Source organism: Lissotriton vulgaris, chromosome 9 (genome assembly GCF_964263255.1).
Source record: "Lissotriton vulgaris chromosome 9, aLisVul1.2, whole genome shotgun sequence".
Taxonomy (NCBI): Eukaryota; Metazoa; Chordata; class Amphibia; order Caudata; family Salamandridae; genus Lissotriton; species Lissotriton vulgaris.
Window position 1 is genome coordinate 455,387,042 of NC_141697.1, and position 16,619 is coordinate 455,403,660.

Below are 16,619 nucleotides of genomic sequence, written 5' to 3' on the forward strand. Positions count from 1 at the left end.
AACATTCATGCTTCCTCCCCCCTTGACAACAATGCCATTAGTGATTAAATCCAAAATTCAGGAGAAGGTTTTATACAACAGCATCCTGAAGTCATGTATTTCGAGGCACTCACATGTGATAATGAAGACAATTTTAAATAAAACAATTACCCAGTATCACACAATTTTGTAAATTTGGGAAGCCAGAATTCACCCAAGGTTTTCTGTTTCAACGTTCTTCAATTCATTTTAGCCACTAGATGTACATGCTTCGCTTCCCCTACACCCACTTTACACCCCCGCTCTCTGACCACCACCTAGCTGTCATCAGTGCCGCCCTTGGTCACACCAAAGACCAAACTTTTCAATTCCCCGGGAAAATGTTTGCAAGTCCCCATGCTCACCCTCCCTAGTCTGCATATTCCATCGGCAGTGGTCACTGTGCTTCCATTCTCCACCAGTATTGGTCCATGGATCCTTTACCTCATTCTCTCTGACCATGTGTCCCTCCCCTTTCCTCATTGATATCGGTCCCAGGGCTGCTTTCACAATTCAGTTCTAGTTACCTGGCCCCCATCTATTCTATTACATTTTTTTTACCAGGGACCTTCTATGAATTTTTGTTGTTGGTCTGGTGCCCTTCTTCCTGATATGACTTTGAATCTAAGGTCCCATGCTCATCAATGTCTTGATTATTAGTCCCCTTACCCAAATGTGTGTTGGTCCAAGGGTCACTTCTTGTATCTGGGTTGATCTCAATGTCCTTTCCATAATTACTGTGCTTCTCAGGGTGTCTAACATCTATTTCAATTATTCTTCCACCAATTTTTGGTGCATTGTCTAATGTCTCTCCATCTATTGTGGTACCAGAGCCTCTTACCGCCTGCCGTCCTCAGTCTGTTCTGGTAAATGTAACCCTTCAGCCATCATTACTTGCCCCTCTTTATCAAACACATTCAGCTACCACAATAATAAACTATTTTGCTCTCTCTTGTTCTCTCTCTCTTTTGTCTGACCTTCCAGTGCCCGTCTTCTCCACAAATGCTGCCTGCTCATAGGTTGTTCTGCCTTGCATGGTTGGTGACTGGACCAAGTCAAACTCACCCTTTCTTGACGCCTTTTCCGTGGGACATACCGAACCCTAGTTGCTGTTCCTTCCCTGGACTGTGCCTGGTTGATAATACTGCATCCTCTAAAAGTCAGTCTTTTCTCTGTGCCTCATGAGTTGCTTAACCCTCAGCTCATATGGTGAAGTTCTCTACCTGGTTCCTCCATTGACCAAGCTGCTGCCCCTTCTTCTTTTTCTAAGTATGCCTTTCTCTGCCTAATATTTGCTCCTGCCCCCTTTGCCAGTCTGTCCCTTCTGAGCATTCCCAATTTAGTGGTACACCGCCATAGTTGGTGCTAAATCCTAGCAGCTCAGTGACTATCCATGAGATTTGTTTCACCCCATGATTAGTTCTTTGGGTCCCTCTGGTTGTGACTGCATCTTTGACATTTTTGGTTGGTGAAGCTCCTGAATAGCACTATGGCCAGTACTGTGCTTTCGGCTAACCTCCATATCTCATTTCGGACCTTCTTACCTCCCTCCTCAGGACATATTAAATAATGATTGAAAAACAACAAATATGTAATCAAAAAATATTCATAGATGCAAGTGCAATTGAGAATGAAAGTGACTGAAAGCAGAAGATGGAGTGCACCACTGTTTGCTCCCTCATTTGTAGATTAATTCCTTTAAAGCAACTCAGTAGGACAGAAGATGTGAGTGAATTTGAAGGAAAGGGTCACTATATTTATGATCTGGCCATTTTAGATAAAAGTAGAGCATCCAAATGTAAATTCATTAAATGTATTATGTGGTTTATTGGCTAAGGCCTCATTTAGAGATTTAAGGGAACTAAAAAACTCCACCTTGAGGATAGCAAACTGTACATGATGCCCGAATTATCCGATTTAGGGTGTTCTGGTAACTGAGAATACTTCAATTTCTAGAGAAAACACCATATATGAAATGGAGCCCAGTAGCTGATTACCTTCCACAATACCACCTCTGTGATATGGAAATTCAGTTTCTTCCTTATTTTGGAAGCTTGTAGTTACCAGCAAACTCCCATCTGTCTTTCAGCTCAATGTGGATAAGTAACAACTTAATCCTATTGTAACATCTCCATTTAGATTTTAAAGTTACCTTTTAATTTGAATACTTTCAGCACTACCTAGATTTGGTCCTGATCACTCTGTCATCCAGTCATCTATGTTTTTCATTGGCCCTGCAAGGAGAATGGTGAACTTGTCCATTCCAGCCTAAGGTCACCACAGCAACTACAGTTGAATCAACTTCAATAAACATCCAGACTTCAAACAGGATCCGTAGGAAGAAAAAAGGAAAGGAAGAAATCGGCCGCTAACGGAGGCAAGACATAACACAGAAGCACAATCGAACCCCTCTTCCTCAACAGGGATTCATGACCATAAACCAAAAGGCATTAAACAATCGCCATCCCTGCACATGGGGACAGATAGACCTCCCTCATCGTCCCCAGCACCGAGTGCAAAACTGACAACTATTGCCTCCAAGAAATCTGTATTGAAAGAACTTAAACAAAAACTTCTTCAACCCAAATCAACCCAACCAGCACTCAATACTCATAATGATGACTTAACACCTCTCGAACCTACTGAAACAATGGAAATTGAGGACAACGCCACAGCCATCTGTGTGGAGTCACTTCAGCAACTAAAACGAAAACAGAACAGTAACAGTAGCAGAGGAGATCTGAGGATAGACAACCATCAAACATAGCATCCCTAACCCGCTCCCCTCAGATCACTCAACTTGACAAAGTGAGATCACTAGCTAATCCAGCAACACCCCAGCACCTGAATAGTCCGGCATCAAGCCTCTTCATTCCTGAATACACATCTCGAGGTAGGGACGATATACTGAACAGAGGAAACATATTAAGACTTTTGCACTCAGTTACAAACGTGGGAAACATTAGTTCTACTGACCTAATGCAAATAGAGTTTGAGCCACATACCGAGTCGCATCGCCCAGACATAGCAAAATCAACCTGAAACTCCTTTGAGATAGCGAATAAAATTATGAAAGAAGAATCAACCTTCCAACAATCGGGGATAGAGCGGAGTCTCGAAAAGCGACCTCGCTACCCAACGCCTTTTCTATTTCTCATTAGGCCCTTGGTACTCAAAAGCGCCAATTCAATACTAAAGGTAGCTAGGAGTACTTCCCCAAGGATGAACTCCCAAGACACAAAAAGACTTCCACCTGGACAAAACCAAAGCCATTACAGCCATCCCTTGCCAGACATCATCCTCAACTGGAAGGCAATCAAATGTACAATTAGTACAACCACTGGCGCAAATTGACAAATAGGGAAATAATTAGCTAACCCTTCAGGCAAGACCAGGGAATTCAGAATTTGCTCCTGGAATATCAACGACCTAGCCAGCAAAAGCAACGATCCAGAGTTTCTACAATACCTAAATCATTTGACCTCCTACTGCTTCAAGAAACTTGGGAAGCAAAGGTATTTGAGCTGCAAGGATTCACTTCATGCTGTATCCCGGCAAGCAAAAACTCCACCTTTGGACGAAGATCAGGAGGCTTGATGTTCTTTGCTTCAATACCAACAATAGGCAAAATTACGGCAATGGACTCTCATATACCCCCCCAAGTGCCATACAGGCGGTAAATATTTCACTTCGGCTGCAGAAGCAGCCCCAGGAAGTAATAATAATTAATACATACATCCATCCCAAACAGAAACAAAAAGCAGCTACAGAGTACAGACTTAGCGAAGGCCCTGGAAAAAAATAATGGAAGAAAAAGACTCCAACTTAATCATCTTGGCGAGGGACTTCAACATTCTCCTCATCAGCAAAGACCCAGACAACGACCTCATTCAAGAGTTGAACGCAGCATGGGGCGTGCCAACACAAGGTTCGACAAAAAAAACTAAACCAACTAAGTATTCAAAAAACTTACTTCGATACCTGGAAGATCTTAACCTAAGGGCCCTGAATAGGCGCTATGTCGAAGACGACCCACCTGTTGCTACCTTCCACTCCAATAAACAATCATCCCACCTAGATTACATGTTTACATCCTTAAACATGTTCACCGGGATAACTACGTTCAGAATAGGCACAATTGACCTCATCGACCACCTGCCTCAAGAGGCTACAATAAGAATCAACTCGCAACTCCCAACCGACCCACATACAGGACTTGCCACAGAAGTCACGTCAAATCTAAGGCGGTTACGATGTAACGTTGATAACATCGACTCCATAAGTTCTATGGCGAAAACTCTCTACACCCAAATTGCTAGCTCCTCAACGAAGATGTCGGAAGTCTGGCAAAACTTCATTCAAACTATCAGCGAGACACTGATAAAAACTTTGCCAAATAACTTACATTAAGGGATAGGAACCTCAAGCAAAAATAAACTAACACCTGCAAAGAAAACACAAAAACGGTTAATAAATCAAACGCTGAGACATATGCGAAAGGATCAAACAAATCATAGCCTGAAAATTGTTTTACAGAATGCAAAGAAACAGCTAAAGCGGATGAAATGGGAAAAACAGAAGCAAAGAAACGAAGACCTATGGGTAAAACTTCTTTATGAAGGGAAGCAGAAAAATAGCTCTAAGTTCTGGCAAATGGTCAGAAGAATAAAGAATCCAGAACATATAGGCCAAAACTTGCACATATCGGATGAGGTATGGACAACATACCTATTGAAGCATTTTAATAACGAGGAAACTAAAGAAGACGCAGCAACAAACAATCCATGCACAAGAGTCACGAAGACTAAAACAGAATGAAAAGATAAGTGCCATACAGCCGCGAGAATCAAGGAAACGCGAGAATACGGGGCTATGACCCCATCAAAACTCAACAATTCAGCACAAGGAGCAAGCTCCTCAAAGTCTGAAGTACCCGGGCGAAAGACAACTGCGCTGGCTGACATCAAGCGGCAAATAATAAGGGGGAGGACCACTGGAGCCCCAGGGCCTAATGATATTCCTCCCATACTATACAAATCAGATGCGGAGTTTTGGAGTGCATCACTAACACCAATATTTAATGGCTTACGGCATACCCTGGCTCTCATTGACTCCTGGCATGGGTCGGTCATTAGCCCGATTTACAAACAAGGTAGCAAGAGGCATCCAAACAACTATCGGCTTATTGCCCTACTAGACGTGGAGGCTAAACATTTTGCAGGCACCATCTTGGAGGAGTTAACGCTATGGGCACTTGAAAACTCGATCATTCCGATCAACTAAAAACGGGTTTCTGCAGAGGTCAAGGAACCACAACTAACATCATGGCACTATCCTTGTTGATGGGAGCAGCAAAGGAGGCTAAATCACCTTTATACCTCTCGTTTATTGACTACACTGCCGCATTTGATCACGTGGACCGCAATAAACTCTGGCAGAAACTGGATAACTGGGGAATACCAAAACATCTCCTGGATGTGCTAATACTACTCCATTCAAACACCTGGATTAAAATCAAACTCGGAGCAGGCACACATCTCTCGAAACCCATTAGGACAACAAAAGGGTCAAAATAGGGGTGTATATTAGCACCAATCTTATTCAACCTTTTCCTAGCTGATCTACCGGGGGAACTTGACAAATGCCCTAATCATGCACCGAAGCTTGGGACTATCACCCTCTCCAATCTGCTATACGCAGACGACTTGGTGTTGATAAGTCGGACCCCAATGGGCCTTCTGCATCTTCTGAACGTAGCTCATACTTTTTCAGCAAAGAATACTCTCCAAATAAACTTCAATAAATCAATGGTATGTGCGTGAATTACAGGAAAAAAAGGAAAATTCGCTGTCACCTGAACAGAGAAAAGCTGGATGTGGTTACCACCTACAAGTACCTGGGAGTAATTTTGGACTAAAAAAATACGACTAAGGCATAACTTGACTCCTCACGAGGGAAGGCGACAATCACTTGCCTGGCTATAAAATCACTAAAGGCCAAACTTCCTGATCTCACTTAAACCTCTCCTCCAAATCTTGCGCTCCAAACTACTCCCAACCCTTGCATACGGGAGTGAATCGCTCCACAGAATGGATGCTGCATTACTGGACATAGTTATAGCCAATTCATACAGGGCAATTTTTAATCTCCCAAAATATGTTTCTCCTGCTCAGATCCGGCATCCTTAAACAAACAATAGAAAGGCGGTGCGCGTATGTATCCAGCTGGCATAAGTCCTGCCTAGTATCCCTGCTCGAATAAGTAATGCTCTTTTGGACCACCCTTAGGTTGGTGGTGCTTCCATATATCCATGTTTTCTGTCAGTTTTCATATGCCTTCTATTTAGTGGTGCTAGTCTTCAGTACAGTACACCAATGGTTAGTGATAACCCATGAGTTCCTTCTTCCATCATAATTTGTGTTGCACCCTCCACTCCCCGATTTGAGGATACAACAGACTGTCTCTACTTAGTGTGCGCTCTCCAAGGTTGCTGATGCATACAGCTCTCCTCCATCATTAGCAATTACTGAGACATTTTGGGCATTTCTGGTTGATGGGGTAACGTGTAACCAAAGCTAATCCATGGTTGGTGGAACTTACCACACTTTCCAAATGTTGCTTGTATGTTCTGGACCAAACACTCTCCAAAGTTTTGCTGCACTACCTGACCACATCCCATAGTTGATTCTTCCTGTATTTATCCCCAGGAATGCTGATCATCCTCACTACACCCCAATCCTACTTCCTGGGCCACCCATGAGGCCACACACTCTTTGGCTCTTTCTCCATGGCAACACTACTGCGGATTCATAACATGTGTGGGCTCTGTGTCCAGTATCTTCCAAGTACTCTATAATTCTTCCTGCCATTCTGTGACACTCCCTTGAGCTCATAACTTCAAACTGGACTTCCATCATCAGTCATTCACCCCGGAATATTATTTGAGCTGATATACCATACCTCACACACATCAGAGGAGGTTATGGAGGGTACCACTGATTTCCTAGTTTGTCAATTTGGTACACTGTTTGACGTTGCTCCTATGTTCCTGTTTTCTTTTTCCTCTCTCAATGTGTTCTTCATGGCACAGGATACATTTAGCCTCTCCAATGCTAGGTTGCTACTCTGGCTGATCATGAGTTGGTATTACTTGGCTGCTTCCCTCATACCACTTGGTGTGGGTCCATAGTGGAATTCCTTGGGGCCTCTCAACCAAAAATTGTGATATGTGAGATCCCTGCTTTATACAATTGTGGGGGCTCACCCAACATAAGAGGAGCTCTCTTTTACTCAAAAAGTGGTGAACTCCTTGTTGGCTGGTATTCCCCTGTGCCCCTGCCCTCCTAGTAAATGATACTCATGAGCACTGGCCGTGGTTGATGGTGACCCATGCCAACGCCATGTTCACCCTCACTTTTTTACACATTTGGTTTGCGTTACTCTCTGTATACCCTCCTCTGCTGTGTTACTCACCGGCACCCTCTTCTCTAGGTAAGCTGTACTGACCTCATGATTTCTGTAGACTGTGGTCCTGCCTATACATCCTGTGGTAGGTGGTTTCCTGGTCCCTCCACCCTAGACCTCACTTTTCTGACTTTGTCCTCATCCAGCTCCACAGTCTCTGGAATTCAAGGTCTGTGCTACTCTATCCTATCTTTGCATGCTTTTTCTGTGTAAGCATGCTCAAGTGGCACCCCTTACTCACCCCACCATGCATCCATTTGTACATGCCCTCTTTGAAAGTGCTTCCATGTCCCTTCTTTTATTTCCAGCCGACCACCCTGAGGTATCGGCCACAGTTAGAAGCATTGTCTTCCTCTCTGAAAAGTGTCAAGGATTTAGGAGTCTAGTGCATAGAGAGTGGGAATATCAGCTACATTCTTGAGTCAGTCTGACGGGAAAGAAGATGAATACCTTTTTGTGACAGTGCTAGAGGTGCTCCTGTGATGTCAAGAGCCCCCAAGTAATAAGATATGACCTGCTGAGTTCTGATTTTACTCTGTAGGATATTAATTGCTGAACTATTCAACACAAAAGCAGTATTAGTCTAGAAAATATTCTGAAAGCAAATTTATGACTGACATTATACATTTGTACACTTTTTGGTGACTTATGTTGATTTTGTTTTTCAGGTGAGCAGTTCTCCGGTATCTGTGCAGTTCCTCTCAATTCTCCAGGGCCTTCTACAATTGGACCCTCTTAATTCCTCTAACCTTCTATTATGGGAAGCACTGGAAATCCTTGTCAATCGAGCAATTTTACTTGCAGATCAAGGTGAGAATTACTTAAGCAGCATATTGTCTTTCCACTGAACCTTTTTTATTTAATATTAGCATTTCAAAAATTAATTTGTACGCAGTCACTCAATTGCTGTTCTCAGGGTTTGTCATATGTTATAAATGTATAAACGATAGTTTGATTTTTAGCAATCGAGCAATTTATATCAATAAAAACGACAGAAAATTGCAGAGTAGAAAACAAATGTATAGGGAATTTTAAAAACTGTCTAGCCAAACAAGTGTGAAAGAAATGCTACCATCTTTGCAGTTCCTCCAGTTTTCCCTTGCCTCTTTGTATCCAAGTGGACTATATATGTGACGATGCAGTGAAATAGCTACCATGCTGGTCGGTCCTATAACAAAGTGCTGTGCGCTGTTCTGCACTTACTGCCAAAGGTTTAGAATATCAGGAGTAATAACTTCTTGCGATCAGTTATTATCTTTGTTGTAAAATAACATGAAATGGGAGAATGAATCCATACCAGCCAAAGTGCAGTCACACAGTCCAATCTTACATATTGCTCCATGTTAGTTTGCTCCTAGTCGGGAGAGTTCTCACCCTAAACCTGTAATTCAAGTATAACATCACGTCTCAGGTTGTATCCAGTCTAAAAAGTGCTTATAGCCAATGAAATTTGATAAGGAGAACATAGTTAAATGCTAGCAGTCCTATTTTGTTGCACTTCCAGTGAGTCACCATTAACTGGGGAATGGGATACCCACAGTTGGCCTAAACCCTGATCCTTGAGAATATCCTTGAAGGTGTCATCCAATGATTTGCAGCACCTCTGTAGCACCATGCCACTTCCAACATAGATCTAAAGTATAGTCCAGCATGTGTACTTTCATGGAGTTGCACTCAATGTAATGGGAGCATGAGCTGCGATATCATTAACCAAAAAAAGTTCCAAATACAAAGGGAACGTGGGGTAGAGAGATGGGTGATTCAGACCAAAGTTAAAGGATTACTCTTAGGATATAGGTTTTGATGTTCTGTTTCTCTTTAATCTTGATGCAACTCCAGAGCTCCACACCATATGTTGTCCAAACTACAGTCTTCTAGGCATGTACTAGGAGAATTGAAATAAGTGGGTGAGTGCCTATCCTTTGCTTGCATCTTCACACAGTGGTGGGAAACTGCATAATATTTGATAAGCCCAATTCAGATTTGAGCAGATACATAAAATTATCAATGCATTTTAGAGTTTGTTCATTTACCACATAGTTTTTTTTTTGAAGGAACGGTGCTTTTCATTAACAGTACTCTTCTGTTCACGTTTATCGTCCGATCGTTCTCCATGCAGTGCTCAAGAAACCTACTTATCAACTTCAACTTATGCATGAAAAGTTCTGTCAAGGAGAGTAAAACAGCTTCATCAGTAAATAAAGGTATAGGGATTTTTATATTTCATAAATTAAGGCTATGAAGATTGAGTTCCAGTTAGGTATTCAACAAATCGTTAAAATATAGAGTAAATATTAGTGGGGCTTGAATGGATCTCTGGGTTAAGACTGATAGTACTGGACGCTCTCACTGTATTCTCTTCAGGCTAAAGCATAATCTACCTAACCAAATAAATGTGGGCCACAAGATGAACCTGTTGTACGGCTTGAGCAATGACTTTAGAGCTATAAATGCCATACACACTGGAACTTGATTTGTGTGCAGATCCTTTATACATATAATATGGAAGCACATAGCATGGTCATTTGTTCTGATGCCCTACCAAAAGCCAGATTCTACATCAAATAGGATGGGGTTTGTATCTAACAAGCGCCGTAGGACTCAACTACATTTTCTGCCGGCTCTATTTAATTGAGTTTAGCCCCCATTTAGTAGGGTTGCACAAATATCTTTTTTGTGCAAGAGGATAGCTATGGCAGACTGCCAGGAATCTGATCTGGAAGTATTCCCACTGTTAATGCCACATTGAAAATCTTATTGAGTACAGCTGCCCGTAGATTGACTGCTGCATGATATATATCCGCCAGGAGTCCAATTCGACCTGGAGCTTTGTTTGCTTCCCTCTACGGCTGGGATAAATAGAGCCAAATTGGTATTACAATTTTACCCCTGTGGCACTAAGATAGTCACATCATTGGCATAATTATATTTGAAGTGCCTACTAATTCCTAGGCCACAATACATAGTTTCTGCTTGTGTTAATGCTCTTGTAAACTATGGGCTATACGCTCCTAGAATCTCTTTGGCCTTTATCAGTGGAGTCCTGTTTTAGCTTGTGCCTTGTGCTCTGTACATTGCTTTCAACTTTTTATAGTTTTTCCACAGATTTCTAAAAGGTAGTTCTGCTGGCAGCGCAATGGTGGCGCACCTTTAAGGCCCATTATTTATTGTGCTTTATTAGCCAACACCCTTTGTTGAACTATTCGTGTCTATGGTGAATTACTTCCTCTAAAGGACTTAGGATTTGTTCGATAAATAGACATTTTCTCAGTTACTTGCTCATATAGACATACACATTTTCCCATTCATCTAAGTATAGTCAGCAAAGTTCACCTGCCAATTAGTAACCTTGCAAAACTGTCATAGCTGTCTGTATTCCATTTATCTACTTTTCTGTTATTTGGTTGTAGAATTTTCAGATGGGAAACAACTAGCCCAAATAGAGGAGGACTTGGCAGCATAAACTCCAGGATAAGTTTTGATAATGGTTAGAAATCACTTTCCATGCACCAAACCACCTCCATATCTGAGATCAGCTTCTAACCTTCTACATTGATCAGGATATAATCAACTAATCTTGACCTCTTTCCTAATCCATAGTTTTTTTGAACTGGGTATCAGAGTCACAAAGCTATTTAAAAGACAAAGTAATCACCTACCAATAGGGAGGCAAAACATTTCCCCATTTGATGTTCCTGCTCACGCTCAGTGTTCGCTCAGAGGCTCGAACCCTCTTGCTTCTTCTTCGTCATAAATTACATCGACAAATGATGGCTAGCAGATGAACTCTGAAAATGTCTACTTATTATAATTTGACCAGCATAATTAATTGGGTGTTCATGATACAGTGAACTCACTCTTCTAGAATTTTGAATATAGACACATCATTGACAATACGACCTGGTGGGATATAAACATTGAGGGTACCTAACGATTTTCCTTGCAAGGGCACTACAACTAGTCACCACCGTTCTGTATTATGTCATCATGCACAAGTTGGGCCAAATCAGAAACAATTTGATTGGAGGCATTGCATGTCCTTGGTGATAAATAGCTTGCTGTCTGGTATTGATCACTGTTCAAACCTACATTCATGACACAATGTTAAAGTCCTGGTATTGTGTTTGTCTGTGGAGACAAACTGCAATTGAGGTACTAAAATACAATACCACTAGAACACAATGCCACACCACCACTGTCCGATCGGTGCTGGTATCTTCAGGGCCTCAGTTGCTAGGAGCTAAATGGCATATAGTGCCTCAAGATATCAGCCTCAATCTTCACAGTAGAGTAGCTCATGTGGCAACTTTGGGGGTCAGTGCCAGGCTAGCCGTTCACTGAGTGCTGCCCTTGATGGAAATCATCGGGTTGCTTCGGTGGCGGTCAAGTCTGCACAGCACAGAGCTGGTAGTGTCATGGTCATGCTGTCTCAGGCATGCAGCGAATACCACAGGACAAATGTCGATCCTGGGATCAGTCGAGCCAACCAATTGAACACGTTCAAGTGCCACAGTGACGATGATGGGGATGACATGGAAGGCCTCTTGGAAATGCATTTAAAGCACATCGGTTTCTCAGAGGGTCTCTGGGTCTTGTCTTTGGTTGACGGACCCTTGCACCATGGTCAACTGCTTCAAGTCCCCTACCAACAGTCCGCTCTTCCTGCAGGGGGTTTGCTACTTCCCTTTTGCTCAAGCAAGACTCCCTGGGTTCCCAAGATATAGAAGGGGGCTTTCCTTAACATGGACTCCAGGTAAAGTCCCCTTACCTCCGAGAAACTGGCTGTCTAGGAGACAGTAGCCGTGGTTGTGCAGTAGTCCTCTGGGTAATCAGTGGCTCACCCATTCCTTGGCCAGAGAGAACTTGAAACTGGAACAACCAGTGGGTCATCATCTCCCACTTTTTTACAGAGTTAGCAGACAGGAGATATTGATTCTCTGTCTACCTTTCCAGAACTGATTTCGGTTGGTTCCTTTTTCATGCCTCTTTTAGTGGCTATTCTCCAGCCTCATCTTTTGTCTTGAGTAATGTTCTTTAAAGTAGGGTCGTTCCTCGGTAAAAGCATTGAAATCAGCGGCACAAATAAATGTGAGCAATCCGCCCCTGACTACCAATAGCCGCACACAAGACTTATCAGGAAACAAGATAAATGTCTGCCCCCCTCTAAAGGAGTCTTCACACCATGACACTTCCCTCGCCCCCTACCATTCAACAAATGGCAGTCCCAGGAATACTAATCGGCATACTTCTGTGTCAAAAAGGACCTCGTCGAATTTCTAAGGGGGGACCTCCCTGTTCCCCACTTCAGAGTCTGATTCCCTCCCTCTCGTCAAAGGAATGTCAGCAATACACTTTCACTGTCTGGGAAACCAACCCCATCTCCCTCATGTGTACAGAATGGAACCCACAGACCTGTGTCACTCTAAATCACTCAGGCACTCATGCAATGCACTTCACAGTCAATAGCATACATGCATACATCCAGGATCATGGGATCTCAGTGCAAGGATTAGTAGTGGTGGAATTTCAAATGAATGTGCAGTAGGCTTTCATTCACATGTCAAAAGTAAAAAGGCCTTTACACCAAACACTTTAAAAACATGGCATGGTGCCACCACGGTGATACACTTGTGAACCTGCGGCTAGTATGGTATTCCTCTTTTCACTACAGAGAGTCTGCTTGGTGCATCCCTCTAAGTCCAGGACTGGTCCATGTCTAAACTGTAATTGAAGGGCAGGCCTAGACTGTCACACACATGCTAGATTAGCGTGCAGCTGGGGCCAAAAAAACTTAAAATTCTGATTCTAGATACTTGCAGTTGTTCACGTAGACTATGTTTCACAACTGTACGCCCAGTGAGGAATATTCTCTTACCATCGGTAATTTTGTTATGTTATTTTGTTTAAACGTTTTTGTTGTGTTCTCTGAATGGGCTGTGCTGAGTTATCTTGTTGTTGCAGTACTTTGCCTATTTTATTAATTTATTTCCCATTTTTGTTTTGTTATGTAGCTTCCTTTTTCGGGTACTAGTATATTTCCAGTCCAAAGCAGCACATTCCACTGGAGGTCGAATTAAAAACAAATACTTAACACTATTAAAGATGACAACCTACTCATACTCTAAATCGATGTTTGATGATACACAGACTAAAATAATGTACGGTGACAGACCATACTGTTAAAACTGTGCTTCTGTTAAATCAAAGCAAAAAATTTGTTGTGACCACTATCATGACAAAGTTACTTAAAAATAGTAGATAATTGATTATTGCCTGCAAAAGATAACATACGAAAATTACTTTGGATATAATCTACTACAGTTATGAGCAGGCATTTTCTTCTCAACTCCAAGAAATTATTCAATATTCTGTAGGTAGTGTCCCTCTTTTTGTGGACACGTTCAGCCTCTCTTCATGTTTCAGGGGCTTCACCAGATTTCGCTGGGTTTTGATGGTGAGGCTAAAAAAGGAGGGATTACGATTCGGCTAGAAATAGTTTTTCTAATTCTCAGTTTTTCCAGGAGTATTAAGGTCCTTTGTGGTTGCTCTACCCAGAGAAATGTAGAAGCCCCTCTGTAAGCAAGATAAAAAAAAATTGGTCCTAATCATTACAATAACTATTTTGATTGTGGGTGGTGGTCGCAGGGCGCATAAAGTGTATAACAGGTTGTAAAGTTTTAGGAAATTCTTCAGAGTCTTTCCCCCATTTTGAAATAAAAAGAAGTGAGTTTTGTTCACCCTAAAGCTTGTTTTAACATCTTGCAACAGTTGACAGTGTTCTTTTAATGTTACAGTTTTGTGAAAAAAGTCAAACTACAATGACCTGTTAAGGCAAACCTATACCATGAGCATCATAACAATCCAAGCTCTTCAAACATCAAGGGACAATTTAGATTGTTTAACACTTTGCTGCAACTGTATTGCAGTTCCCTTGTATGGTAATGGGTGCAGATACAGTTCTTAAGAAAATGTATAATTTCTAATTGGCTAGATGTAGCAGCTGGAAAGTAATATAATCTGCACATATGCGCTGTAAATATGAATGTATGACTGTATTCCGCAAGCCGGAATCATGCGGTTCCTTCACAGCGCCGTCTTTAGAATGAACGCATCTTTAGTGTGCATTAGTTCGGCATGTAAGTCATTATAACGACTTGCCTTAAGGGAGCGTGGAATTTTGGAATAAGTTAATTTACTATTCCAACTCCAGTCTGCGCAACAGTAGGAAAGGTGTTGGACTTTAAATCCAACACAATTCCACCAACCCGCCCCCTTAAAGTAAGTTGTTTCAACAACTGTTGTGCTGAACGAATGTGTACTGAAGACGCGTTTGTTCTCTTGCCGGCGCTGGGAAGGCACATTGGGATTCTGGTCTTTTTCTAATGGAAGTTTCCCTTAAATACACCCTTAGGCTAAGTGGCCTGCTCCATTCATCAAATGTTGATGTAAAGTGTGATGCATTGGGTACTCAAATACCACCTGCAATGCAGTTTACCATTGTGCCACTATGCTGAAATGTAAAAAGAGCTGTTGGACTGTCTAGCTTGGCAATTGAAACAATACTTGCTTCAGCATGCATTGTGTGGAAAATGTGCAGGTGGCTCTTAAAATCCAGGGTTGGGTCTATGGTAAAGTGACTGATGCTGCAACCAGGCAATGGTTACAGATTTCCTTTACAAACATCACATGTTCCCTCTTGTGTGGCTGAGTGTGGATGGTAATAGATGAATACAAAATGGACCTACATAGTGAGATGCAAATTTGTATTTCTCCACTACTTACGAGCTTTGTGTAGCACCTCGTTCTTACCTGCACCCTTGATAAGGTCTTAAGGGACTTCTGAAAATCTTACCTAACTGCCAACCTAACATTCCCATTAGCAGTAAAATCACACATACAAACACACTTCCAACATTGAGATTAATGTTACCTATTTTCAGGAACTTGCAGTGTCATGCAAGCCATTTGTGTATGGACATACTGAACCCAGTTTCAAATATTGCAAATTGAACTTCTGTAATAAATGGTTATTCTATTCCAGATACCATTGAGATGCTCAGATCACATGGTCACCCTTTGGACCTGGATCTGGATTACACATCTGTATTCACTTTGAAAACTCTTCCTTGTTAAGAACCTCTTTAGAGCAATGTATAATATTTGCTAAAGTGTCTTTACTAATGTTTTTTATGAGGTTTGTTATTCAGTTTCCTCAGGCGTGCGCACACACGTATGTTGCACTAACACCTTTCATGTAACTTCTTTTACAGAGGAAGAAAACACCCTGGAAAAAATTATTGAGCGAATTGCAGTTTTGAAGAAACTTCAAAATAATAAGAATTCGGAGAACAGTGGACCTGTTAAAAAATGTCATAAAAGTATTCAAACTGAGAAGTCAGTTGAAGAGTCTATAAAGGAAAAAAACAGAATATCACAGCCTCCGTTTACATGTTCTGAGAATATCACAACTACACAGCAACTGATCTCTTCAGTGCCAGCAAAAAACTTGGAATCTCTGCCCCCTTCACATGAAATTAAACCTCCCCCTCCCCCTCCTCCTCCTCCCCCTCCACCTCCACTGCCCGGCATGGCAGGTGGGCCTCCTCCAGCCCCCCCACTGCCCGACATGTTAGGTGGGGCTCCACCTGCTCCTCCACTGCCTGGAATGTTTGGTGGGGCTCCACCCGCTCCTCCACTGCCTGGAATGTTTGCTGGGGCTCCACCCGCTCCTCCACTGCCTGGAATGTTTGCTGGGGTTCCACCAGCTCCGCCACTTCTGGGCATGTGTGGGGGGCCACCGCCTCCTCCACCACTGCCAGGCATGTTTGGCGGGTTTCCTCCAGCACCACCTTTGCCAGGTATGCCACTGACTGGCATACCACCACCACCTCCTTTGCCTGGAATGGTAAGATGCCCTGGTGCACCTCCACTTCCTGGCTCGAACAAGGATGAAATTGTGGTTGCACATGTGGGTTACTCTGTAGGATCTTCAAGGAATGCTTACTTTAGCAGTGCTAGCAGGCCAACATTAAAAATGAAGAAGCTGAACTGGCAAAAACTTCCTCCAAGTGCAGTAAGGGGTAAGTATTTGTATTTTTCAATATATGAAGCTAGGGCAAGCATGTCTGTGTTAAATG

At 42.4% G+C, this 16,619-nt stretch overlaps 1 protein-coding gene across 2 annotated transcripts in view; it reads left to right on the forward strand.

The window, feature by feature from the left end:
• LOC147690263 (inverted formin-2-like) overlaps positions 1-16,619 on the forward strand; it is a 480,165-nt gene that overhangs the window by 249,053 nt on the left and 214,493 nt on the right. For both annotated transcript variants that reach the window (XM_086937896.1, XM_086937897.1), the window contains exons 7-8: positions 8,151-8,292; positions 15,753-16,562. In XM_086937896.1, the coding sequence (XP_086794022.1) occupies positions 8,151-8,292; positions 15,753-16,562 (952 nt within the window). The remainder of the gene's footprint in view (positions 1-8,150; positions 8,293-15,752; positions 16,563-16,619) is intronic.